The sequence below is a fragment of the Trachemys scripta genome, chromosome 16 (genome assembly GCF_013100865.1).
Source record: "Trachemys scripta elegans isolate TJP31775 chromosome 16, CAS_Tse_1.0, whole genome shotgun sequence".
Taxonomy (NCBI): domain Eukaryota; kingdom Metazoa; phylum Chordata; order Testudines; family Emydidae; genus Trachemys; species Trachemys scripta.
Window position 1 is genome coordinate 6,324,159 of NC_048313.1, and position 25,195 is coordinate 6,349,353.

The following is a 25,195-nucleotide window of genomic DNA, read 5'->3' on the forward strand; positions in this document are numbered from 1 at the left end:
GGGGGGGGCTGGGAGGCAGGACTCCAGGGTTCCCTGCCCGGCTCTGGGAGGGGTGGGGTCTAGTGGTTCAAAGGTGGGGGCTGGGAGGCAGGACTCCGAGGTTCTCCCCCCAGCTCTGGGAGGGGTGGGGTCTAGTGGTTAGAAGGGGGGGCTGGGAGCGCGTGGCCGGCGGGGATCGAGAGGGACGGGAGGGGGCGCGCGGCCGGCGGGGATCGAGAGGGACGGCAGGGGGCGCGTGGCCGGCGGGGATCGAGAGGGACCGGAGGGGGCGCGTGGCCGGTGGGGATCGAGAGGGACGGGGATCTCCGCTGAAGAGGGAGCACTGGGCAGCTGGAACTGGGGGGGGGAGGCGGCATTTCCTGTCCTGGGGAAGTGAAGTCAGTTTCCTCTGGCTGTTCTCCCGGCAGCCAGCTGGGAACCCTGGCTCTGTGCCAGATCAGACCTGGCCGGGGAGCTCCCATCAGGGGCAGGCGATGGGACGGCTCCGACTGGGGGAGACAGCTGGGGGGGCAGGGGATTGGGGGGACTCAGTTGGGGGGGACAGCTGGACAGGATGGGGGTTGCTCTGATGGAAAGGGCGGCAGGACAGGGCCAGGGATGAGGCAGGTCAGATGGGGGGGTGGACAAGGCGGGGTACAGGGTGGCAGAGGTGGGCACTGGATGGGCCAGGCAGCCCCCCTCTATCAGAACAACAGCTGGAATCTGGAGCAGCTGGGTTGGGGTTCCCCACCCCCAGGAATGGACAGGGACGGGGGGGGTTAATGGAGGGAAAGAAAAAGGGATGAAGGAAAGAGAGAAGACGAGAGGAGAGAAGGAACACGGGGAAGGAGACAGTGACTAGGGAAGAGAGGGGCTAGAAGGGCCCTTTCTGGCTGGGGATACAGTGGGGGAGGCGAGGAGCAGGGAACACCCCCCCACACACACCCCACCTGGTTCCCATGAGCCACCGCCCCCCACCCCACTCCCAAGCCGCTCCCCTGGGGAAAGGAGTGGGGCGGGGAACCTGTCTGACCAGATTCCTGTTCCGCTCCACTGCCAGGGGACCCGGATCCAGGCTGAGCCTGGTGCCATAACTAACAAGGGAGCTGGGAGCCCGGACTCCTGGGTTCTCTCCCTGGCTCTGGGAGGGGAGTGGGGTCTAGTGGTTAGAGCAGGGGGGCTGGGAGCCAGGACTCCTGGGTTCTCTCTCCAGCTGTGGGTGAGTCATACTGGCAGCACTCGCTGCTGGGAGGGGATCTAATGGGTAGGGTTGATTCAGGCTTGAGGGGAACAGTGATTCTGCGGGCGGGGGCGGGGCAGGTCCAGCCCCTGCCCCAACAAACGCGAACAAGAGGTATGGCCAGTCCCTGGGAGCGGAGTCAGCAGGGCTGGGAGGCACGGGACAGAACCCAGGAGTCCGGGTTCCCAGCCCCACTCCTCCACTCTAACCACTAGACCCCACTCCCCTCCCAGAGCCAGGGAAAGAACCCAGGAGTCCGGGCTCCCAGCCCCCTCTGCTCTAACCCATCAGACCCCACTCCCCTCCCAGAGGTACCTTGTGCTCAGGGATTCCCTTCAATGCCCCCCATTCTGCCCTCCTCCCATACCAGGGTCCCCCATTCTTCCCCCAGGACCGTGCCCAGTAGCCGCAGTGTATTACGGTAGCACCCAGGAGCCCCAGCTCTGGAGCCCCATTGCGCTAGGTGCTGCACACGGTTAGGTGTATTACAGTAGCACCTAGGCCTCCATTGCGCAAGGTGCTGGGTGTTGTTCATTAGGTGAATTATAGTCACACCTCGACCCCCCTCTCCCCCGCCATGGCCCCACGGTGCCAGGCCCTGTACATTTGATTGCTATTAGGGGTATTACGGTAGCCCCAAAGCATTGCCCCTCTCTCGCCCCCCCAGCCATGCCCCAGACCCCCCAGGCCCTGTACATTTCATTGCTATTAGGTGTATTATGGTAGTCCCCTGGGTGCCAGGCGCTGTACATTTAACTGCTATTAGGTGTATTATGGTAGCCACCAGGCACTATACATTTCATTGCTATTAGGTGTATTATGGTAGTCCACTGGGTGCCAGGTGCTGTACATTTAATGGTGAGTAGGTGTATTACGATAGCCCCCGGGGCACCGGCTCTGCACATTTAACTGCTGGGTGCTACACAGACCCAGAACAAAGAGCCCATCCCTGCCTCAAGGAGCCGGCGAGAGCCAGCGGGCGATGGATGGGCAGAAGGACCGGGGGGGACGCCCGCGCAGGGCGAGGCCCCGTTGGCCAGCATGACGGGCAGGGCGCTCAGCGCCGGGGCCCGGGAGGGACCTGACGGTGGTGGTTCTGGGGGTGTTTACGGCGAGCATCTCCCCAGGGTGTGGGGTGGCCTGAGCCATTCCCCAGGAGGTGATGGCGACAGGGACCCCAGGCCCCTCGGAGAGGGATGGGGAGAGGATTAGATGGGTGGACGCCGTGGAGAAGGGGGAGCCAGTGGCGGGACGCAGAGAGGGGGCGACGGGACCAGGCTGGGGGACGCTGCTGGAAAGGGGCCCTGCTCTGGCTGGGGAGCAGGGTCGGGGACGCTCCTAGCGGCTCCCGGAAGCAGCGCCATGTCCCCCCTCTGACTCCTATGCATAGGGGCAGCCAGGGGGCTCCACTCCGCCTGATGCCCCCACCGCTCCCATTGGCCGGGAACCGTGCGATGGCGGGGCTTGTGGACGGGGCAGTGCGCAGCAGAGGTGCCCGGCCACGCCTCCGCATAGGAACCGGGGGGGTGGGGGGGATGTGCCGCTGCTTCCAGGAGCTGCTTGAGGTAAGCGCTGCCCGGAGCCCCTCCCACACCCCAACCCTCTACCCCAGCCCTGATCCCCCTACTGCCCTCCAAACCCCTCGGTCCCAGCCCGGAGCACCCTCCTGCACCCCAAACCCCTCATCCCCAGCCTCACCCCAGAGCCTGCACCCCCAGCTGGAGCCAATACCCCACCCCTCACCCCAGCCCAGAGCCCCCTCCTGCACCCTGAACTCCTCATTTCTGGTGCCACCCCGGAGCCCTCCCCCCAGCCAGAGCCCTCACCCCGTCCCGCACCCCAACCCCCAATTTCATGAACATTCATGGCTCACCATACAATTTCTATACCCAGATGTGGCCCTCGGGCCAAAAAGTTTGCCCACCCCTGGTCTAATGGTTAGAGCAGGGGGCAGGGAGCCAGGACTCCTGGGTTCTTTCCCCAGCTCAGGAAGAGGAGTGAGGTCCAGTGGTTAGAGCAGGAAGGGCTGGGAACCAGGACTCCTGGGTTCTATTCCTGGCTAGGGAGGGGAATCAGGGAGGCAGGACTCCTGGGTTCTATTCCTGGCTGGGGAGGGGAATCAGGGAGGCAGGACTCCTGGGTTCTCTCTGTGATCATCTGCTCTGACCTCCTGCGGCGCACATAGAACGGCCCTGAGCTGATATCTGCTCACTCTACAGCCGAACTCTTGGGAAGTTGCCCCCACGGGTCATTTTCCTCCCTCTTAAAAACTCGTCCCCTCGTTTCCCGGTGGGAATTGTTGAGTTTCAATTCCCAGCCGTTGGTTCTGCTTGGCCCTCCGGCCGCTAGGCGCCCAGGCCCGGCGTCAGGACCCAGGCAGAACGGCGCGGCGAGGTTTCGGCCTGAAGACCGAGAGGCCCGAGCGGAAGATGACACCCACATTATGGGACAGGCCAGACAGTCGTGGTTGCAGCGACAGAGAGGAGGGAGGGTGGCGGACTCGGGGAGGGGGGAGATTAGGAACTGAGCAGGGGCTGACAGCTGGACATCCACGAGGAGATGAAGCAGGGACGGACGGAGACAGCTCTGCAGTAGACCGGACACCGGAGGGGCCAATGGGATCCCGGGCTGCGTCCCCAGGGGAACCTCGAGCGGGAGCAGAGAGGGGAATTCACCTCTGGACGTGGCCCTGGGGCGACACTGTCGGGATCCCGTGTCCCGTTGCGCAGCCCCCAAGTCAAGGAGGACGTTGATGGATTGGAGACGGGGTGGAGAAGAGTCACGGAGACGACTGAAGGGTTAGAAAACCTGCCTGGGCGGGAGAGACACCAGGAGCTCCAGCTGTTTAGCGGAGCAGAGAGACGGTCCGGGGGGGGGATTCGATCCCGGGCTATCGGTACCGACGTGGGGGATGAATATTGACTAACGGGTTCCTCAGTGGAGCAGAGGAAGGTCGGACCCGGCCCCACGCCTGGAAATTGAAGGGAGACAAACCCAGCCTGGGAACACGACAGATGTTTTTCCCGCTGAAGGGAATTAACTATCGGGATAATTGGCTACACTTGCAAGGCCTCCGGTCTCTCAAAGACCTGATCTGGATCAGCCAGGACGGATTTCAGGGCAGCGCCATGGCCTGGGTTATCCCGGCACCCAGGCCAGCGGCTCATGACGGGCCCCGTCTGGCCGTGGGATCTAGGGGAGTGGAGAAAAGGCAGCAGGGCTTGGCCCAGAGATGAGGGAGATGAGAGGCAACCGAGGATGGAGTCTCGGGGAACCCGCCCCAAAAAAGTGAAGGGGGCCAGTGGGAGAATCCTCCAAAGGAAACACTGAAGGAGCAATTAAGAGAGGAAGGAAGAGAACCAGGAGAGGCCAACTAGAATAGAACCCAGGAGTCCTGGCTTCCAGCCCCCACCCTCTGCTCCAACCACTAGACCCCACTCCCCTCCCACAGCCAGGGATGGAACCCAGGAGTCCTGGCTCCCACCCCACCCCCAGCTTTAACCACTAAACCCCACTCCCCTCCCACAGCCAGGGATGGAACCCAGGAGTTCTGGCTCCCAGCCCCCACCCTCTGCTCCAACCACTAGACCCCACTCCCCTCCCACAGCCAGGGATGGAACCCAGGAGTCCTGGCTCCCACCCCACCCCACCCCCGCTTCAACCACTAGATCCCACTCCCCTCCCACAGCCAGGGATGGGACCCAGGAGTTCTGAATCACCCACCATCTTCCCCCTTAGCAATGAGATTATAGCTTCTCCCACGGGATTTTCATGTTTCCAAAGGAGAAAGTCTACTGGATGGAGTGTGGTCTATTGACAGAGGTAGAAGCTGGGAATCAGGACTCCTGGGTTCTATCCCAGTCTCCCAGTGACTCTGTCTGGGACCAAGAGGTGCTAAGGTCCCTCCTCCTTGTTTTGGGCTGGTACCAGTGGCCCCTTCTCTCGTCTCAGTGGGGATGGAGCTGGGGATAAGGCCCCTGCTATCAAGGGCTGTTTGCTTAAAGCTCCCACTCCCATCCTGGCTCTAAGAACCAAACAATGGTCAGGTCTCCTGGGCCGCCTCTAATCTTATCCAACCCCCTGAAGATTGGAGGAAGGAGCCCTCCCTGGGGTTGTGCAAGACATATAGAATTATAGCCCGTCCACTGGACCCCACTCCCCTCCCAGGGCTGGGGAGAGAACCCAGGCGTCCTGGCTCCCAGCCCCCCCTGCTCTAACCCATTGGACCCCCCTCCCCGAGCCAGGGAGAGAACCCAGGCATCCTGGCTCCCAGTTCCCCACCCCCGCTCTAACCCGCTAGATCCCACTCCCCTCCCAGAGCCAGGGATCGAACCCAGGTGTCCTGGCTCCCTGCCCCTTCTGCTCTAACCCACTAGTCCCCACTCCCCTCCCAGATCCAGGGAAAGAACCCAGGTATCCTGGCTCCCAGTTCCCCACCCCCGCTCTAACCCACTAGACCCCATTCCCCTCCCAGAACCAGGGAGAGAACCCAGGAGTCCTGGCACCCAGCCTCCCCTGTTCTAACCCACTAGACCCCTCCCAGATCCAGGAAAAGAACCCAGGAGTCCTGGCTCCCAGTCTTCCCTCACGTGCTCTAACCACCCGCTTCCACTCCTTGAAACAGAACCCAGGAGTCCTGCCTCCCATTCGCCCCAACCCCACACAGCGGCTTTTCCATCACCTCGACCCACCGGCTCGACAATCTCAAAGCATCCGCTTCCCCCCCCTCCCGCCGCCGTCATGAGGCCAGATCCCCTCCGAGGCTGCCGAAAAGAACCCGGAAAAAAATTCCTTTACTCACCCTGTACGAATCCCAAGTCTGGAGATCAATGAGTCACGTACAGAGCAAGCCAGAGTCTTCGTCTTCCTGTTTTGTAATCCAGAAATGGAGCTCGCTTTCCCGAGGACAATTCCACCGCCACCCAAGCTCGTGTGGGGCCGGGATTCGCTCTCTATCCGGTCATTTCTCCGCACCCCGATGCAAACGCGCCGAAAACCTCGGGGGTGGCCTTTGCTTCTCGGCGTCCTTCGCCCTTTTCCTCCTCCACTCGAGGTTTCTCTCCTCCCTCTGGGGCGGAAGCGGCTGGATTTTTATTTACCTGGCTCCAAAAACGAAAGGCATAAATAAGCGGGAGGCAAACCTACCCACGCCGCTCGTCCAAATGTGCACACACCGCCCGCCTTCGCTTCAGACCCCAGGCCGCACGGGCTTTGCCAGGAAAGTCGAGATCCAGAAGTCAAAGCAAATATTATCCCATGGGAGGGGGGAGAAAAAACCTGTACAGGCCAACTTATAAAGTTCACTGCATTCCTGAACTTCCGGGAGGTGCGAGTACCGATCGGCTCAGCCCAGGCTCTGTTTGCAAACAGGGCCAGGGGGCAGCCGGGCGGCTGGGTGCAGAACAACTTGACGTTGGGGTCTATTTAAAAACGAAGCTGCGCCGAGTGGGGTGCGGAGAGGAAGGCAAGCGGTGGGATCTATTTTATAATACGGGGATGGCAGAGGGAGCGGTTCATAGCGGGGCGGGATGGATGGATCGGAGAGGGAGGGAGGGAGCGGTGTGTAGGGGGATAGACAGCTACCCTAAGAGAGGAGTGGGGGGAGGGATGGAGAGATAGAGGGGTGTGGATGGGGATGGAGGGGGGGTGGATGGATGGAGAGGGGGTATGGGTGGGGATGGAGGGAATAGATTTAGATAATTTAAAAGTAATTATTCCCTATTGAAGAGGACTTTAAGTTATGGGACTGATTTATAGATAGATAGATAGATAGATAGATAGATAGATAGATAGATAGATAGATAGATAGATAGATAGATAGAGGGGGTGGATGGGGATAGATAGATAGATAGATAGATAGGATAGATGGGGTGGATGGGGGTAGATAGATGGATAGATAGATGGAGTGGATGGGGGTAGATAGATAGATAGATAGATAGATAGATAGATAGATAGATAGATAGATAGATAGATAGAGCGGATGGGGTGGATGGGGATAGATAGATAGATAGATAGAGGGGGTGGATGGGGATAGATAGATAGATAGATAGAGGGGGTGGCTGGGGATAGATAGATGGATGGATGGATGGATAGAGGGGGTGGATGGAGGTAGATCGATAGATCGATAGATAGATAGATAGATAATGTTTGACCGCGCTCCGCAGGGACCAGGAAATGCGGAGACCGACAGGAGTCCCCAGGACGGGAATGGGAAAGTCCCAGGACAGCTGGGGCAGGCCCCGACGGAGGGCTGGTCAGAGCACAGTCAGCCGCGGCGCCGGCGCGTGCCAAGTTCCTCGGGGGTTAACGCCGCAAGCGGATGGCGAAGAAACACCGTCACCAGCTGCCCGATCCGAGAGATAAAATAAAGGAGTCGGGATCAAATGAACTTGGAGACCCCGTTACAGAGTCAATAACAAGTCAAGGGACAGAATTAAGGTTGCTCAGATAAAGCCAAGCAAATCGCTGCCTAGCTTAATTTTAAGCACATCAGTGGTATCCCCCACCCCCGCTCTAACCCACTAGACCCCACTATTCCCCTCTTAGTCAGGATAGAACCCAGGAGTCCTGGCTCCCTGGCCCCCCCCCCCATCCTTCTGTGGACAGGACTTGAGAGCATGTTTAAATGCTCGGTGAATCTAACCCCTAAGCACATGCAGACTTTTAATCCTGCGGGCCGAGTTTTCGTTTGCAGAATCAGGGGTAAAAAATAAACTCCGTTTGGAAGAGACGATCATGGGGAAAGAGAGGCTGGCGACTTTGTGATCTCTGCTGGGGTCTGGGCAGTCCCTGGTAGGATGGACAGAGGGCCTGTGATGCACCCAAGGCGGGCCCCCGCTCTTGGTCGGGGTCTGGGCAGCGGCGCCTGGTGTGACGGGAGTCTTGGTTTGGCCCTCTAAGCAGTACAGGAACACAAGTAACTACTAATCAATCATCTTAAAAAGAGCTCAAACCCAGCCAAATCACTCAAACAGCCAAACGACAAACAAGTCTGAAAGCCAGTAAGTTATAACGCAATCTAGCAAAGAAGTCAGAAGTTTCATGGCACAGACAATATATTTCACGCTAGCACGAAAACGGGATATTAGATAGCAAAGCAGTCATTTAGCAAATAGATCATGGAGCAAATAAATACTGCGTACAGATGTGGTCTCCTCATCTCAAAAAAGATATACTGGCATTAGAAAAAGTTCAGAAAAGGGCAACTAAAATGATTAGGGGTTTGGAACGGGGCCCATATGAGGAGAGATTAAAGAGGCTAGGACTTTTCAGCTTGGAAAAGAGGAGACTAAGGGGGGATATGATCGAGGTCTGCAAAATCATGAGTGATGTGGAGAAAGTGAATAAGGAAAAGTTATTTACTTGTTCCCATAATACAAGAACTAGGGGCCACCAAATGAAATTAATGGGCAGCAGGTTTAAAACAAATAAAAGGAAGTTCTTCTTCACACAGCGCACAGTCAACCTGTGGAACTCCTTGCCTGAGGAGGTTGTGAAGGCTAGGACTATAACAGGGTTTAAAAGAGAACTGGATAAATTCATGAAGGTTAAGTCTATGAATGGCTATTAGCCAGGAATGGTGTCCCTAGCCTCTGTTTGTCAGAGGGTGGAGATGGATGGCAGGAGAGAGATCACGTGAGGTTCACCCCCTCTGGGGCACCCGGCATTGGCAGACGGGACACTGCGCTGGATGGACCTTTGGTCTGACCCGGTCTGGCCGTTCTTATGTTCTTAATAACAAATAAGTTATACAGCAAAGCAGCAAACAATTCACTAACTCATTTGCTAGTTTGCAATACAATGTATTTGTTATTTCATTGCTCGTTTGCTATAGAACATGTTCATTATCTCCGAGCTCGCTCTATATGTGCTAAATGATGGTTTTGCTATCGAATTGACTGGCCAATTCGCGATGTCTGGGCTGGCTTGCGGTCTGATTTATCGGGTCCGAGACACATTTGCTAGATTCCAGTGTAGCAAACGCATTCTCCAGCAGGCTAGCAAATAAACTCTACGGCAAAAGGGCAAATGTAACCTGCAGCGACTAAAACCTACAGCAAACGAACAGCGAGATCGGAAATCAAACACCTGGCGAAGGAGGAAATCAAATGACAAAGCAGTCCATCAGTGACAGGGCCAGGCCACCAGAAATCCAGCAGCTAATAACAGCATGATGGAGCGAATGTTGTCAAATAATAAAACAACTCCCGCCCACACCTGTGTCATAACAGCGGGCACCTGCCTGGCATCCTGGGGCGGGATGGGCAGGTTTCTAACACGGTTCGAACATGCCTGGGCCCCAACGGGGGCCCCGCCTAGAGCATGGCAGGGCCGGGGCGTCTGAGTCTGGGATGGGGACCAAGCACAGACTCTTGCATGCCTTCCCCTGCCCCACACTTATGGGCACCCTCACCCCACACGCACGTGCCCCCCCAGCGCCCCCCTCCCCGTCACATCTTTCTTCAGCCTCTTCTCGCCTCCCCAACTTTTCCTCTTTCTTTCTGCCCAAGTTTTCTTCTCCCGTCTTCATCTGTGAAGCTGCAGGAATATTCCCCCTTCCCCCCAGCTGCCCCCCACCACCCAGATCCCCCACTCCTGCCCCTCACCTAAAATGTGCCCTGCTGCCAATCCCCCCAGCTGCCCCCTACCCTCAGACCCCCAGTTGCTCCCCCATTCCTGCCCCCACACTCAGATCCCTCTCTGCTGCCCCCCACGCACTAGATCCCCCCCAGCTGCCCCACCTACCTCCACCCCCAGATCTTCCCAGCTGCCCCCCACCCCGATCCTTGCCCAGTTGCCTCCCTCCTTCCCTTTAGCTCTCCCCACCCCAGATCACCCCTCAGCCCCCCAGCTCTCCCCACCCTCAGCCCCCCAGATCCCCCACTCAGCCCCCCAGCAGCCCCCCAACCCAGATCCCTCACTCTCAGCCCCCCAGCTCCCCCCAATCCTGAGCCCACACCTCAGCTGCCCCCCGGCAGCTCCCCCGCCCAGCCGCCCCTCCACCCCCTACCTAGCTCCCCACCTCTAGCAGGAACGTACATCCTCAATGGGGCGCTGGCCCGGGCCGGCCCCCTCCGCTCCGCTCCGCTGGGGTCCCGCTGCGCAAGGGGCGAGAAAGTCAGCGCCTGGCTCAGAAAAAAAACTCTGACTCGTGAAGGGTTAAAGGGGCGGGGCCTCTCCCAGCCCCGCCCCCTGCTCCAACTCTCTCTTCTTAAAGAGACAGAGGCTCGAGGATTTTTTTTCAAGTGAGACACTCGACTCGTGGGAGGGGGGGAGGCCGCGCGGCAAAATTACACCCCCGCCCCCCCCCCAGTGCCCGGGGAAAGGTTGTGTGAAGGAGGGAATGGGGAAGGGGAAGGATGGGGAGGAAATGGTGGGAATCCCACACCAGGGGGGGCCCCGCCCCGCGCTGGAATTTCCTGAAGGGGGGGCGGGGGGGCATCCCAGCCAGTAACAACTTCCAGACCCGTGTGAGCCACGGAGCGGGGGGGGGGGGGGGGGGGGGGNTCCTGGGTTCTCGCCTGGGCGGGGTCTAGTGGTTAGAGCGGGGGGCGGGGCTCATTTCTTCTTTTCCCATCGCCGCGGCTCTGGACCCTGCGGCAGGAAATGCGGGGGGCCAGAGAGGGGGGAGGCGCTGGGTCCGCCCGGCTCCCTGCCGCCAGCCTCCGACGGCGCGGGGGGCTGGTAATTAACCCTTGAGAGCCAGGGCCGGCCGGGGGGGGGGGTCTGGTGCCCTGCTCTGTGTCGGGCACATGAACCCCCAACCAAGCGCCCTGCTCTGGGGCTGGGCCCAGGCCCCGCAGCGCAGATAACGGCCTTACTACTGCTGCCAGCGCAACCAACCTGTGCTGCTGCTCCAGCGGGGGGCTCATGTCCCACTGCCTCCAGATGGGGGAATCACCGAGATACACAGCAGCTCCCCCCCGTCCCCTGCTCAGGTGCCAGCCAGACCGGCCCCGACAGTCACACCTTGGGGGGAGGGGCCCTGACGGGGGGTTATTGTTTAGCTAATTAAGATAAAGTGGGTGAGATACACCCACCCTTCCTCACTACATCAGGCGTCCACGGTTAGTGGTCAGGGTGGGGGCTGGGACCCAGGACTCCTGGGTTCTCTCCCCAGCTCTGGGAGGGGAGTGGGGCTGGGAGCCAGGACTCCTGGATTCTCTCCCCGGCTCTGGGAGGGGAGCGGTTCTGGTTGTATAGAGGCGGGGGGCTGGGAGCAGGACGCCTGGGTTCTCTCCCCGGCTCTGGGAGGGAAGCACCGTCCAGCAATACATTGGACACCCAGCTGGGGAGGGGGCCGGAGCCTGCGATCTGGCCCCCTGGGGACTCGGCCGGCCGCATCCTGCCGATAAGCGAACAGCTGGAGTTCATTTCCGGCCCGGGCTGCCCCCTCCCCCTTCCCGCCCAGGGTACGTGGCCTTGGGGATGAATTGGGTTGGGGGGGAGGGCAGCGTAGACCAGATTGCGCAAGAGACGCCAGAGCACAGACGCCGCCACGCTCCAGGCGCTGCCCCGGATCGGGCCCTGCCCCCCCCCCCTTAGCCCCATTTCTGGAGCGGGGGATTGAGACGGGGAAGTGGGTGCTAGAGGATTGACAGCCCCTCATCTTCTGTTCCATGCGGACCCCCCTGCCCAGGGATGGGGGAAGCCGGCATTCCCTGTGGGCGAGAGGTCTCTGTATACCCAGCCCCCACGCCACACCCCAGAGCCAGCCGCAAACCAGTGCTGGGTGAGGGGTCCCCATATACCCAGCCCCCATGCTACACCCCAGAGCCAGCCGCAAACCAGCAACAGGCAACAGGTCCCCATATACCCAGCCTCCGTGCCCCACCCCAGAGCCAGCCGCATCCCAGCGCTGGGTGAGGGGTCCCCATATACCCCATGCTCCACCCCAGAGGGGCTGGGTCCCAGCACCGGGCCAGGGGTCCCCGTGTACCCAGCTGTCCTGGCAGGGGGCAGAGCTCCGTCCTGGCCGGCCCCTCACTCCCTGCAGCCGGGCCAGGGGTCCCCGTGTACCCAGCTGTCCTGGCAGGGGGCAGCGCTCCGTCCTGGCCGGCCCCTCGTTCCCTGCAGCCGGGCCAGGCTGGTTCTTTGGCAGCAGCCACAGTTATTTGTTTACCCCCCTCAAAAAAGAAACACATCAGGAGTTTTTGCTTCTGGCACGTGGTTCCCTAGAGCCCGAGCCCCGGCCCCGCCCACCGCTCTAACCACTGGACCCCACTCCCTTCCCCGGGACAGGGAGAGAACCCAGGAGTCCTGGCTCCCAGCCCTCATGCAGGCTGCCAGCGCCCCAACTTGGCCCAGGCCTGACGCCAGCTCAGTGGGGCAGGCTGGAGATTGTACCAGACTCGGGGGATCAGCTCCAGGGGCTCGAGGCTCCGGTGTGGGGGGCAGGGCCAGGGGGGCAGGAGAAGGGGCCAGGAAGGTACCTCTGTGCCCTGGGATTTCCCCTGCCCAGCTCAGCCACCTCCTGCCTCTGAATCATCGGCACAGGCCCAACCCCGGCTGGAGAGATTCACTCCTGTATGTCACCTCCCCACCCCCAGCCCTGCCGGTGCCCCTCACTCCCGACCCACAGCCCCTGCCCAGCCATGGGCTCCCCCCAGCCCTGCCGGTGCCCCTCACTCCCGACCCACAGCCCCTGCCCAGCCCTGCTCCCACCCCCAGCTCTGCCAGTGCCCCTCACTCCCGACTCACAGCCCCTGCCCAGCCCTGCTCCCACCCCCAGCCCTGCCGGTGCCCCTCACTCCTGACCCACAGCCCCTGCCCAGCCCTGCTCCCACCCCCAGCCCTGCCGGTGCCCCTCACTCCCGACCCGCAGCCCCCTGCTAGCCCAGCCCTGCCCCCAGCTCTGCCGGTGCCCCTCACTCCCGACTCACAGCCCCTGCTAGCACGGCCCTGGGCTCCCCCCCAGCCCTGCTGGTGTAACAGTGGAGGGAGGGGGGAGATTGAATGAGAGAAGGAGGAGGAGAAAGAAGGAATCCCAGGGATGGAGGAGATAGAAAAATAATGGAGGGAAAGAAGAAAAGAAAGAAAGAGAGAGAGAGAGAGAGAGAGACTGTGATTTCCCAGAATGCCCTGCTGCTGTTCTGCGGTTCAACCCCCCTCCCTCCCAGGCCAGGGCAGCCCATCAGGAATGAGAGGAATCTGCTCTTTAAACATCCGGCCCGAGCTGAACAGGGCTGGTCCCTGCTCTAACCACTAGACCCCCCTCCCCTCTCCTCCCCTCCCCTCGATGGGAGGGAACCCAGAAGTCCTATTGATGTGACCCTAACTGGGGCAGAGAATCAGAAAACGTGAGTCGGCGACACCAGCTGTCCAGTTTGAGGAACTCTCGAAGATTGGCTGGGAGAGGCTGGGAATGGGGCACGGGGCCTTTCCCCTCTAGGGGGCACCGGCTCCCTCCTGGCCCCAGGGCAGGGACTGGCTGGCTCGAGTGGCAGGGACTGGCTGGCTCAGGGGGCAGGGAATGGGGCTGTTCCCCTCTGAGCCCCGCTCTCAGGCTCAGGCACCCCATAATTCAGACCACACGCGAGCCTCACATTTGCAGCATGTTTTATTCACGCTCCCCAGATTCATCACCCGTATAAATATTGCACTTGTGAAAAGGCCCTGAAGGGTCAACATTTCCCACTATTTATTGCTTTTCCCCCTCCTGTTTTTGGGGGGTGGGGAGAATCAACCACCCCCCCACCAGTAGCCGAGCTGCCACGAAGGGCACGTAGTGGTGTGGAATTGAGCCATCCAACCGCATCACGGCGCCCCCGCGGGCTGAACCTGAACCTGTGGGTCTCCCTCCTGTCAGCCTCCCTCTCGAAAACGGCTGAATCCATTCGCCCCGAATAGGCCCCCCACCCCCAACCCAGCCTGCTGCAGAGCTGGGAACTTTCAGCCCCGGCCGTTTTGGTTTGGCTGAGTTATAAGCAGCCCCCCAAAAAGGGGGCTGGGAATGGAAACTGTTAAGCAACCTTAGGACTGGTGGCGCTGCAGCACTGACTAGCACAGAGCGTCCCCCTCTGGTGGCCGCAGGGGGTACTGCATGCAATGAGGTCCTCTGAGTCCCTGCTGCGCCCCCTAGCCTCAGGTCTGCACCAATCAGAACAGGAGGTGGGTGGGTTGGGTCCATTGGTGGGGGCTGAACAATGGGAAGGGGGTCATGCCATTTCTGGGGGAGAACATGGAGGGGGCACTGTGGAGACTGAGGTTGTACCACTTAGGGGGCAATAGGGGGGTTCTAAGGCTGGGGAGTCATACCAGTTAGGTGGAAATGGGGGGAAGATTGTGGAGAATAGGGTACATACCAATTGAGAAGAAACAGGGGTGGTGGTGGCTGTACCATTTGGGGGGAGAAAATGGGGGGACATACCACTTCAGAGGTAAAGGGGATGTTGGAGATTATACCATGGGGGTGGGGGACTGTGCAGACTGGGGGGGCTGTACCATTTGGGTCAAAATTCAGGGGGGTTGGAGTATAGGAGTTGTACCACTTAAGGGGGAACAGAGGGGGGATTGTGGACAAGGGAGGTCATACCATTTGGAGGGAGAAGGGGAGGCGCTAAATTTTAAAGTTTGCCCCCGTTCTTAAATAAATAGTGGAAGTAAAAAAACAACAACAACAACAACAAAAAGACGCCCGGAGGTAGGAAATTGGAACGAGCGGCACATATGCGCTGGGGGCTGTTCCTTTAAGAGGCGTGGTAGCCCGAATGGAGCAGGTGGTAGCCAGATGCCCGTGAAGAAATCTATACCCGTGCAGAGGTCCTTAGCGTGTCTAGTTTGGGGAGACACCCTCACAGAGAGTTGGGGAGGGGAGAGTCTGTGAGCCGGGTGGGGGTCCGGTGGTCCAGCTCCCCCAAGCAGCACCCTCGCCAGTGGGGGGAGCTCTGCCAGCTGGGGGGGCACTGTGTCCGTGGCTTCCTCACGAGCGGGATGCTTCTGTCTTGCCCTCCAATTTCCTCTTCCGTTTCTCCATCACGGCTTCCAGTTCAGAGGTTTTCTTAAAGTCCTGGGAGGGCAAAGAGGGCGTTAGTCACGGCCCTAGGTACCCGCAGCCCCTTCCCCGAGCCGGGAGAGAACCCAGGAGTCCTGGCGCCCAGCCCCCTCCCCTGCTCTAACCACTAGACCCCACTCCCCCAGAGCCTGGGAGAGAACCCAGGAGTTCTAGGGCCAGATCGTGGTACCTCCAGCATGGCCTTGTGTACGGTGACCTGGCTGTAGACTCTGGCTCCTTCCTCGGGGCTGACGGCCTGGAACTCGGCTTTGCACAGGGAGAAGAGCTGGGAGCCGTTCAGCACCCCCAGGGTGCTCACCGTCCTGGGGGGAGGAGTGCGGGGGGACAGTCAGGCCAAGTGCCCCACAGAGCCCCTCCCACTGATACCCCCCATCCCGGCACTGCGAGCTTCCCCCCTGGCAGTGACCCTCCCAGTGCTGCGAGCGTCCCCCCAGCAGTGCCCCCAGGCACTGACCCTCCCAGTGCTGCGAGCTTCCCCCCAGCAGTGGCTGCAGCCGGGGACCCTCCCAGTGCAGCGAGCTTCCCCCCAGCAGTGCCCCCAGCCATGACGCTGGTGGACACTGAGGCAAGAGAGACTTTAAACAGCACCACACATCCGCACCTCAGCTGCCACGTGATTGGCTAATGCCCCCCCCATCCTCTTTTCTGATTGGTCCAATTAATTATTAGCATCTTTTTGCCGCTTCGCCGGCTGTCCAATGAAATGCGATCATGAAGGAGTCCATGGGAAGGCACCACCCAATCACAGCTCGCCTGGGATCCAGCCGACCAATCGCAAGTGGCGGTTCTGAGCCACCACCAATCAGGGAGCAGCAAGAGGAGAAGTGGGCTCCTCCAGCAGGGAAGAACCAGCCAATCAGAGTGGAGAGGAAAGTTGATTCAAGCAATCACGGGGGGGGGGGGGTTGTGAGTTCCACAAGCCAATTAGAAGCCAAGAGGCTCCAGACCAGCCAATCAGAGCAGAGAGAAAGGACGTATCAGACAGCCACAATGTCGCAGCCCTCCCCCTAACCAATCAGAAGCCAGGAACTGCCGAGCCGGCCAATCAGAGTGGACATAGGGCTGGCAAGCAGAGGATGGCGGGATGCCCCCGCCAGTCAGAAGCCAGGAGGTGCCGAGCCAGCCAATGGGGAAGCAGAGGCATATCAAGCTAGCCAATCAGAGCGCGCCCATGTGCCCGCGCCCGTCCCAGTGCCCAAGGCCCACTCACAGGGGCTCGAAGCCCTTGGCCTCCAGCCAGGCCTGGACCTGGGCGGGGTCGGAGTCGTGGTCCAGCGGCACCGCCGTGTCCGGCGTCCGGTGCACCAGGAAGGGCTTGGCGGGGGCGCCCCGGCCGGCCGCCAGGCGCTGCAGCAGCTCCTCGTTCAGCCGCTCTGCGGGACGGGAGAGCTGCCCATTACCCAGCATGCACCGGGAGAGGGGCGGGGCCTGGGGACCCCTCTGGGATACAGCCCCTCCCCCACACACACCACAAGGGGCGGGGCCTGGGGTCTTTATGGGGGATCCCATTCCCCCCACACATAGGGGGCAGGTCCTGGGGTCTCCATGGGGTACTGCCCCTCTCCCCTAACATATAGGGGGCTCCTTACCTCTCTCATTGGGGTCTAGGCCAAGCCCCTCGGAGCCGTTCCACTGGGTCCCATTCGGGGCTGGGACCTTTTTCTTCAGAGCCGGCAGGCCTGGGGGGCCCTAGTCAGGATCGCAGGCAGGGGTCAAGAAATATTAGTCCCCCGTAGCGTCATGTCCCATTCCCTGCCCCCCTGTACCAGCCAGTCCCCGCCCTGGGGCCGAGTGGGAGCTGGTGCTCCCTAGAGGGGACAGGCCCCGGGCCCCATTCCCCGCCCCCCTGAGCCAGCCAGTCCCTGCCCTGGGCCCGGATGGGAACTGGCGCCCCCTAGAGGGGACAGGCCCCGTGCCCCATTCCCGACCCCCCTGAACCAACCAGTCCCTGCCCTGGGCCCGGATGGGAGCCGGTGCCCCCTAGAGGGGACAGGCCCCGTGCCCCATTCCCGACCCCCCTGAATCAGCCAGTCCCTGCCCTGGGCCCGGATGGGAGCCGGCGCCCCCTAAAGGTCCAATTCTCCACTCCCGTATTGCTGGGCTCACCGGGGCTCTGGTCTGGCGGGGGCTGGAGCCGGCGCTGCCGGTGCCGTTGAGCAGGTCGCCCAGGCCTCGGTTCTGGGTGGCCGGCAGGGGGCTGAGGATGTTGAAGGGGACGTAGCCCTGCTGGCCGGAGCGGTTCTGAACCTTCCACCACTTCTTGGTGTCGTCCAGCACCTGGAGGGAGAGACGCTGAGCCACGGGCACTGTCCCGGCCGGGGCGGGGAGGTGTGTCCTGGCGCTGCAAACTTCCCCCCAGCAGTGCCCCAGTGCTGTGAGCTTCTCTCCCAGCAGTGCCCCAGCCAGGAACCCCAGATGTTACGCACTACTCCCCAGCAGTGCCCCCAGCTGGGGACCCTGGATGCTGCAAACTTCCCCTCAGCAGTGCCCCGGCATTGCAAGCTTCCCCCCCAGCAGCGCCCTGGTGCTGGGAGCTTTCCCCCCCAGCAGTGCCTCCAGGCAGGAACTCCTGATGTTGCGCCCTTTCCCCAGCAGGGCCCCCGTTCTGTGAGCTTCCCCCCAGCCGGGGACCCCTGACATTGCACACTTCCCCTCCCCCCAGCAGTGCCTTGGTGCTGCGAGCTTCCCCGCAGCAGTGGCCCTAGCCAGGGAAACCCACAGACAGACTCACCTCCAGAAGCTCCCCCTGCAGGACAGACAGTTCATTGCTGTTCCTGGCTACAAAGTCGTACTTGCAGCTCACAAGCCTGCCGTCTTCTGTCTGTCTGTGGCTGGGGGGAGAGGGGAGGAAAACTGGGTCAGGGGGTGGGGGATCTAGTGGAGAGAGCGGGGGGGCGGACAGGGGCTGGGAGCCAGGACTCCTGGGTTCTCTCCCTGGCTTTGGGAGGGAAGAGGGGTCTAGTGGTTAGAGCAGGGGGGCTGGGAGCCAGGACTCCTGGGATCTCTCCCCGGCTCTGGGAGGAGAGTGGGAGCTGGTGGTTAGAGCAGGGGGGGATGGGAGCCAGGACACTTGGGTTCTCCCTTATTCCCCTGCCCCCCCCATCTCAGGGCATAGAACCCCCGCCATACACATGCTGCGAAGTTAAAGCGTCTGCACCGCGCTGGGGCCCAAGGGGTCACGTCTCACAATGCGGGAGGAGGGGCAGGGGCACCCCCAGCAGCCAAGCCCATGCAGGAGGAAGGAGGGAGAAAGGTCTATGCCCCCCCAAGTCCTCCCCCCCACTCCCTACCTTGGCTGGGCTGCTGGGGGGGGTGGGGCGCTGGCGGGACGGGCTCTCTCTCCTCCGATGTCTTCCTCTTTCGTTCCCTCCTTCCTCTCTATCCCCGTCAAGTGCTCCCCACTATGACATCTGGGGCAGCTCTCCCCACCCTATGCCTCCCCCCGGTGTGCCCCCCTTCCCAGTCACCAATCCCTCACTGAGGCCTAGCGTCCTATGTGCCCCCTCACTCCCCTGCCCCCCAGCCAACCCCTGACCCCACCTCTCTCACCCCCTCCACTGCCCCCTCCCCTCACCCCTCTCCATCTAACCCCTCCAGATCCCCTCCCTCCCCCTAACCACCCTACACCCCAAGCCAGCCCCCCAACCCCCTCTGCCCCCCGCCTCCCTCCCACCCCCTATCTTGCCCCCGCCCCCCTCACCACCGAACCCACCTGCCCCCCCCCGACAAAGAGAAACAAAGAGAGAAAACAAAGAAAAGACCTTTTTAGGTTCCTCAGCTGAAATGACCCCTTCGACCCCCCCCCAACCTCAGCTCCGTCCCCCCCATCCCCCTCCCACTCTGGGACCCCCCCAACCTCCCTGCACCGAGTTCCTTCCCTCCACAGCCCCCCCCGGCCTCTCTGAGCCCCAGCACCCCCCTCCCACCTGCCCCCCATGCATGGGGGTGAGGACAGTTTGTGGGGGGGGGAAGGGGCAGTGTGAGTGAGGGGGACACGGGCGGGGGGCTACGTACCCATTGGCTTCGATTGGAGGAGCCGATTGCTGCAGAAAGAAGCGGGGGGGAATGGAGTGAGTGGGGGGAGAGCGACCTCCCTGCTGTGACCCCCCCCGCAACTCTCCCCGTACCCCACTGCACCCCCCAGCCCTCTGCTCCCATCTCCCACCCTCTGATCTCTCTTACCCCCATTTTCTAGTCACCCCCTCCCCCCACTGTGCTCCCCCAATCCCCACCTTCCCCCCCACACCCCACGTTCCCGCTCCCATCCCCCACAACTGCCCCCCACACCTGCCTCCTCCCCACCCCACACTCCCCTCTGCCCTCATCTGATGAGGGGTCACCTCTCCCCCAGGCCAGTCACCTGCGCCCGGCGCACTTCATGCCGGTGCTGGGTCTCCACCGGATCCTCCCAGGGCTGCCCATCGGGGCCCAGGCGGGGCGGGACCCAACCGCTTTGGAAGGTCAGGGTATAAGGGGTGGCGTAGTCCCCGGGGAACTCCACCCTGTGGGGAGAGACAGAACCACGGATGGCTGGAACCATGGCGAAATCCAGGAATCATGGGCAGAAATCAATGGGCAGAAATTGGGGGTGAAATCATGGGTGAAAATCAAGGAATCCTGAGCAACAATCATGGGTGAAAAAATCACAGAGTCAGGGGTAAAAATCATGGACGGTGGGCAAAAATCACAGGTGAAAACCATGGGCAAAATGTGGAATCATGGATGAAAAATCAAGGAATCATGGGCAACAATCATGGGTGAAAATCACAGAATCACGGATGAAAATCAAGGAACCTTGGGCAACAATCATGAGTGAAAATCACAGAACTGTGCGTGAAAAATCACAGAATCATGAGTGGAAAAATCACAGAATCATGGGTGAAAATCATGGATGAAAATCACGGGCAAACCAATGGAATCATGGGTGAAAAAAATCAAGATGCCCTGGGGCAAAAATCATGGGTGAAAAATCACAGAATCATGGGTGAAAATCATGGATAAAACATGGAATCACGGGTGAAAAATCAAGGAATCACAGGCAACAATCATGGGTAAAAAAATCACAGAATTAGGGACAAAAACCATGGAACTGTGGGCAACAATCATGGGTGAAAACCATGGGCAAAATGTGGAATCATGGAAACCATGGGCAAAACGTGGAATCATGGATGAAAAATCAAGGAATCATGGGCAACAATCATGGGTAAAAAATTACTGAACCATGGGTGAAAATGAAGGAACCATGGACAACAATCGTGGGTGAAAATCACAGAATCATGAGTGGAAAATCACAGAATCATGGGTGAAAATCACAGGCAAACCAGTGGAATCGTGGGTGAAAAATCAAGGAACCGGGGGCAGATTCCCACGCCTGGCAGAGCCGGGCACAATCTTGGGCAGACATCATGGAGAACCAAAAGCAGCGCCCGAGCTCTGCTCCCCCCCCCGCCCAGCCCCAGGGTGAGCGAGGTACCTGGGCCGGGTCCAGTTGTCACCCAGCGAGCCCCACAGCTTGGTCTCCTGGGCCCCCAGGCAGCCCCGCAGCAGGGTGACGGCCTCCAGGGTCAGCATGGGGGAGCGGATCTCGCTGGCGAACTCTGGGCCCCCCGACGACTCCACCACCTGGGGGGGAGAGGGAACAGGGAGAGGTGAGAGAGACCCCTGGATCCCAGCCCCACCCCTCGACCAGGGTCAGCAAGAGACCCCCCACTGCCCCTTCCAGCGTCCCGCTATCTCCCCTCCCATCCTCTGCAGTCCCCCAGATCCCCCCACACCCCCCAGCCATTCCAAGGAGACAGCAACTGCCCCCACTCCAGCCACAACCCTCACAAAGCCCCCCCATGGTGGGATCCCTTCCTCCACTCCCTCCAGCTCCCCCCCTGCTGGGATCCCTCCCCCCACCCCTCCCCCCCCCGGATCCCCACAACTCCAGACCCTGCGGTCCCCTCCTCCCCTAACCCCCCAGCTCAGAGTCCCCAAATGCCCAGCCCCCGCCATGTTCCCCCCAACCCCTCCAGTCCTGCTCCTGGCCACTTCAGCCCCCCTCCCCACAAGCCAGGGTCTCCCCCCCAACCCCAGCTCACGCAGGCCCCTCCGTTCCCCTCCCCAACCCCAGCACTGGCAATTCCAAGCCCCACAGCTGGGGCTAGGGCAGCCCCCCCACACTTCTGCCCCCCAACCCCCCACTCACCATTTTCAGGGGGCCAAACAGGAAGTGAACCAGCTCCTCCGAAGTGGGATTTGAGATGTTTGACTGGAGTCTTGCCTGGGGGGAGGGGAAGGGAGAGAGACCCCCCCACTCTGGGTCAGTGAACCCCACAAATTCCAGATGGGGAGGGGGAGGGAGAGTGACTGGACTCCTGGGTTCTTTCACTAGGGAGGGGAGAGTGGGGTCTAGTGGTTAGAGCAGGGGGGGCTGGGAGCCAGGACTCCTGGGTTCTCTCCCTGGCTCTGGGAGAGGAGTGGGGTCCAGTGGATTAGAACAGGGGGAGGGGATGCTGGGAGCCAGGACTCCTGGGTCCCATGGCGGGGCGAATGGAGGTCCCCGTTGCAGGGGGAGATACAGGGCTGCATTCCCCTCTCCCCAGCCGTCACTCACCAGGAGGCTGAAGGAATATTTCATCTTGGCCAGGGTGTCCTCGAACTCTTCCATGGCGGGTGGCCGGGCCCGCAGGGTCAGCAGCCCCTCTGCAGGGGAAGGAAAGGGTTAACCCGGCGCTGGCGGGGCGCCGCGGGGGCGGGGGAAGGGGTTTCCGAGGAGGGCTGCTGAGGAAGGGGGTAGCTCACCCTTAGCACCTGGTGGTGTCCCCGGGTAATTCCAAGTATGGGGTGTATTGGGGGGGCAGATAGGGCAGATCTCATGTGGGGGGGGCGGAGGGGTTTCTCTCACCCCATCTCCTGGCAGCACCCCTTGGCCCAGTGCGGGGTGTATGGTGGGCAGGACGGGGTGGGGAGGAGACAGGGGTCTTGGGGGGGCAGATGGGGGGTCTCAGGGGGTCTCACCCCCTGGCAGTGCCCCCAGGCATGGGCAGTTCCCAGTGGGGGGCGTATGGGGGCAGGACGGGGTGGGGAGGAGATGGGAGGTCTCGGGGGGGCAGAGGGGGGGGTCTCGGGGTCTCTCACCCCCCGGCTCCCGGCGGCGCCCCCGGCCCGACCGTTTCAGCTGCTCCAGGATCCGAAAGGCCTCGGCTGATTTCTGCAGTTTGCCCACGAAAGCTTCGATGTCGTCGAAGATCCGGTTCAGCAGCTCCTGGGGGGAGAGTAACCGGGGAGGCTGGGGGTGAGTGGGAGGGTCTGGGCCCCTCTGTGCAGCCCCCAGAGTCCCCACCCCCAAGTCCCTGACAGCTCGGGGGTGGGGGCTGCAGCAGATCATCCCCCGCCCCCAGCCAGGGGATGGGGCGAACATGCAATCCCAGCCCCACCTCATCCCTCCCCCCCCAAATCTCCCCTCCCCCGGCTCCCCCCAACACCCCGTCCCTTGTACCCTAACACCCCCAAATCTCCCCTCCCCCCACTTCCACCCAGCCCCCCGGCTCCTCCCCGACACCCCGTCCCTTGTACCCTAACCCCCAACACCCCCAAATCCCGCCACCCAACCCCACCTCATTCTTCACCCCCCCAAATCTCCCTTCCCCCCGCTGCCGCCCAGCCCCCGGCTCCCCCCCAACACCCTGTCCCTTGTACCCTAACACTCCCAAATCCCGCCCCCCCAGCCCAACTCACCACATCACGCTCAGTCCGCAGCGCGCCTGTGTCCGAGGGGTCAGCTGGGGGCAGAAAGGACAGGGGGTCAGGACTCCTGGGTTCTCATCGGGCTCAGGGAGTGGGGTCTAGTGGTTAGAACAGGGAGGCCTGGGAGCCAGAACTCCTGGGTTCCCTCCCTGGTTCTGCCCACCCCCCTTCCACGCCACACACACACACCTGCGCCTCCCTGACTCTGCGTCTCCATCTCATTCAGAGTGGCTGAGGGGGTGATCACCACCTTCCTGTGAGGGGGTGGGGGCCGGGGGCCTGTCCCCCCCGGGGGTGGTGGTACCCCCTTCTGCATCATCTCCTGGTTTGCTCTGTGAACGATAAGGGGTGGGGATTGAGGGGGGGATGGGAGACACCCAAAAATGTACCCAAGCCCCCACCCCCTGGCTCCCCAGCCTGCCCCATCACCCCCAGCCTAGAGGGGGTCCCCCCAGCCCCTCAGTGTTTCCCCTTACACCCCTCTAGTCCCATCTCCCCTGGAGGCTGCCTCTGTCACCCCCATTTCTCTCCCCCACCCCCAGCTTCCACCAGCCCATGCGGGGGTCCTCCTTTCACACCCTCTAGATCCTCCGTCACCCCACTCTCATGCCTCTGTGGGGCCCCCCATAACCTCACCCCCCTGGTCTGCCCCATGACCCCCACCCGCTATGGCGTCCCTCCTTTACTTCAGCCCCCCAAAACTCCTCCAACAACGCCCCCGCATCGGGCTTCCGCTTCACCCCCAAGGTCAAACCTGCACCCAGGCCAGAGCGCCTGCACCCCAGTATGGCCCCCCACAATGCACCCGCCCAGCCAAAGTCCCCCGGACTCCGGGGTCCCGCCCCACCTGAGCGCTTCTTTCCGCTGAGCGTTGCTTCCCGATTTGAAGTCCAGCAGGGCACTGTTAATATCCTCCCGGATCGCCTCCGCCTGTGGGGTGGGGGGAACGGCACAGGTCAGATACTGGGGTAGATGGGCCCATGAGTTTGTCCTGAGGTGGGTGGGATACCAGCGTAGATGGGCCCCCGTGGGTCTGATCCAGGGGGCAGGATAGCGGGAACTCCCTCGTGTGGGTCCGTGCCAGCCAGATCAGAACACCCAGCATGCCTCGGGGTGGCCGGCCCCCTTGGCATGGGGACTGGAGGAGGCACAACAGCATTTTCCCCATCTTCCCCCAGAGTCAGACCCCCACTTCCCCACTAGAGGGAGGGGCCGACAGCTGTCAATCCTCCATGGGGAGGCAGGACTTCCTGGAATGCATCCAAGGCCCTTTGAAGCTGATTGGCTGATTCAGCAGAGAAATCCCTCCCATTGGAAGACGGGACTTCCTGCATTGGACACTACAGTCCTAGGAAGCTGATTGGCTGATGCCACATGGCAGTCCCGCCCCCCCAGAAGGCAGGACTCGCTGTGATGTCATGGCTCAAGAAGTTGATTGGCTGACGCTCCTCACACTGGCAGAAAGGCGGGACTTTTTGCAATAGAAATAGTGGCTCTGGAAGCTGATTGGCTCATGCCGCATGGAAGTCCCTCTCATCAGTAGGCGGGACTTCCTGCCATGTGGGAGCCATGAAGGCTTGTTCCTAGGGCCAGTGGTGGAGCCCGGGGGCATGATGCAAAAAGGGTGGCGCTATCACTGCCCAGGGCTGTTAAAAGGCAACCGTGGGGCTAGTGATGTCACCATATGGGAGGGACCAGTGGATCACAGCGCATGGTGGGGGCATCCCAGCAGGAGGAACCCAGGAGTCCGGTTGCAAAGGGGTGGGGCCAATGCCTTCAAGTGAAAGGGGCGGGGCTAGTTATGTCAATCAAAGGGGGCGGAGCCAGTGGCACTTAAAGAGGCAGGAGCCCCAGGGCAGAGTAGGAACCCAGGCGTCCGGGCGAGGCTGCCCCCTCCCTCCCGCAGTCCCCAAGGGCGGCTGCTCACCCCGATGTGGGCACACTGGAAGAAGTGGGCGTCGGGCTGGGTCTGCTGGGGCTCCTGGCACACGAGGAGCAGCAGGGAGTGGGCGCGGGCGCTGGGCAGTACGGCCTCGCAGCGCAGCACCCCCGCCAGCCCGTAGCTCTCCAGCTCCTCCTGCGGGGGGCGACAGAGTCACGGCCGGCCTGACGCTCCCAGACCCTCCCTGGGACCCAGACCCACCCCCAGACCCAGAACCTGCAGACCCTCCCCCAGACCCAGTGCCCCCAGACCCTCCCTTGGACCCAGAACCGACCCCAGACCCAGAACC

At 61.5% G+C, this 25,195-nt stretch overlaps 2 protein-coding genes across 2 annotated transcripts in view; both read right to left on the reverse strand.

Annotated features, from left to right (window-relative positions):
* The window catches only part of CDC42EP5 (CDC42 effector protein 5), a 14,469-nt gene extending 4,059 nt beyond the window's left edge, over window positions 1-10,410 (reverse strand). Inside the window, exons 1-2 of the mRNA XM_034793080.1 lie at window positions 10,242-10,410; window positions 6,021-6,318 (exon numbers count right to left, since the gene is read on the reverse strand). The gene's annotated coding sequence lies outside the window, so the exon portion shown is untranslated. The remainder of the gene's footprint in view (window positions 1-6,020; window positions 6,319-10,241) is intronic.
* A 3,500-nt stretch (window positions 10,411-13,910) lies between these two features.
* EPS8L1 (EPS8 like 1) lies at window positions 13,911-25,041 on the reverse strand (the record flags this gene model as incomplete). Its single annotated transcript, XM_034793077.1, is given in 16 exon segments — window positions 13,911-15,227; window positions 15,403-15,535; window positions 16,444-16,606; window positions 16,823-16,922; window positions 17,340-17,510; window positions 17,965-18,064; window positions 19,248-19,276; window positions 19,594-19,735; window positions 20,707-20,855; window positions 21,424-21,498; window positions 21,832-21,920; window positions 22,356-22,482; window positions 22,956-22,999; window positions 23,154-23,296; window positions 23,812-23,894; window positions 24,892-25,041. Coding segments are annotated over 16 exon segments (1,785 nt in total), but the record flags the coding sequence as incomplete, so codon positions are not given.
* Between the last annotated feature and the right edge of the window lie 154 nt (window positions 25,042-25,195).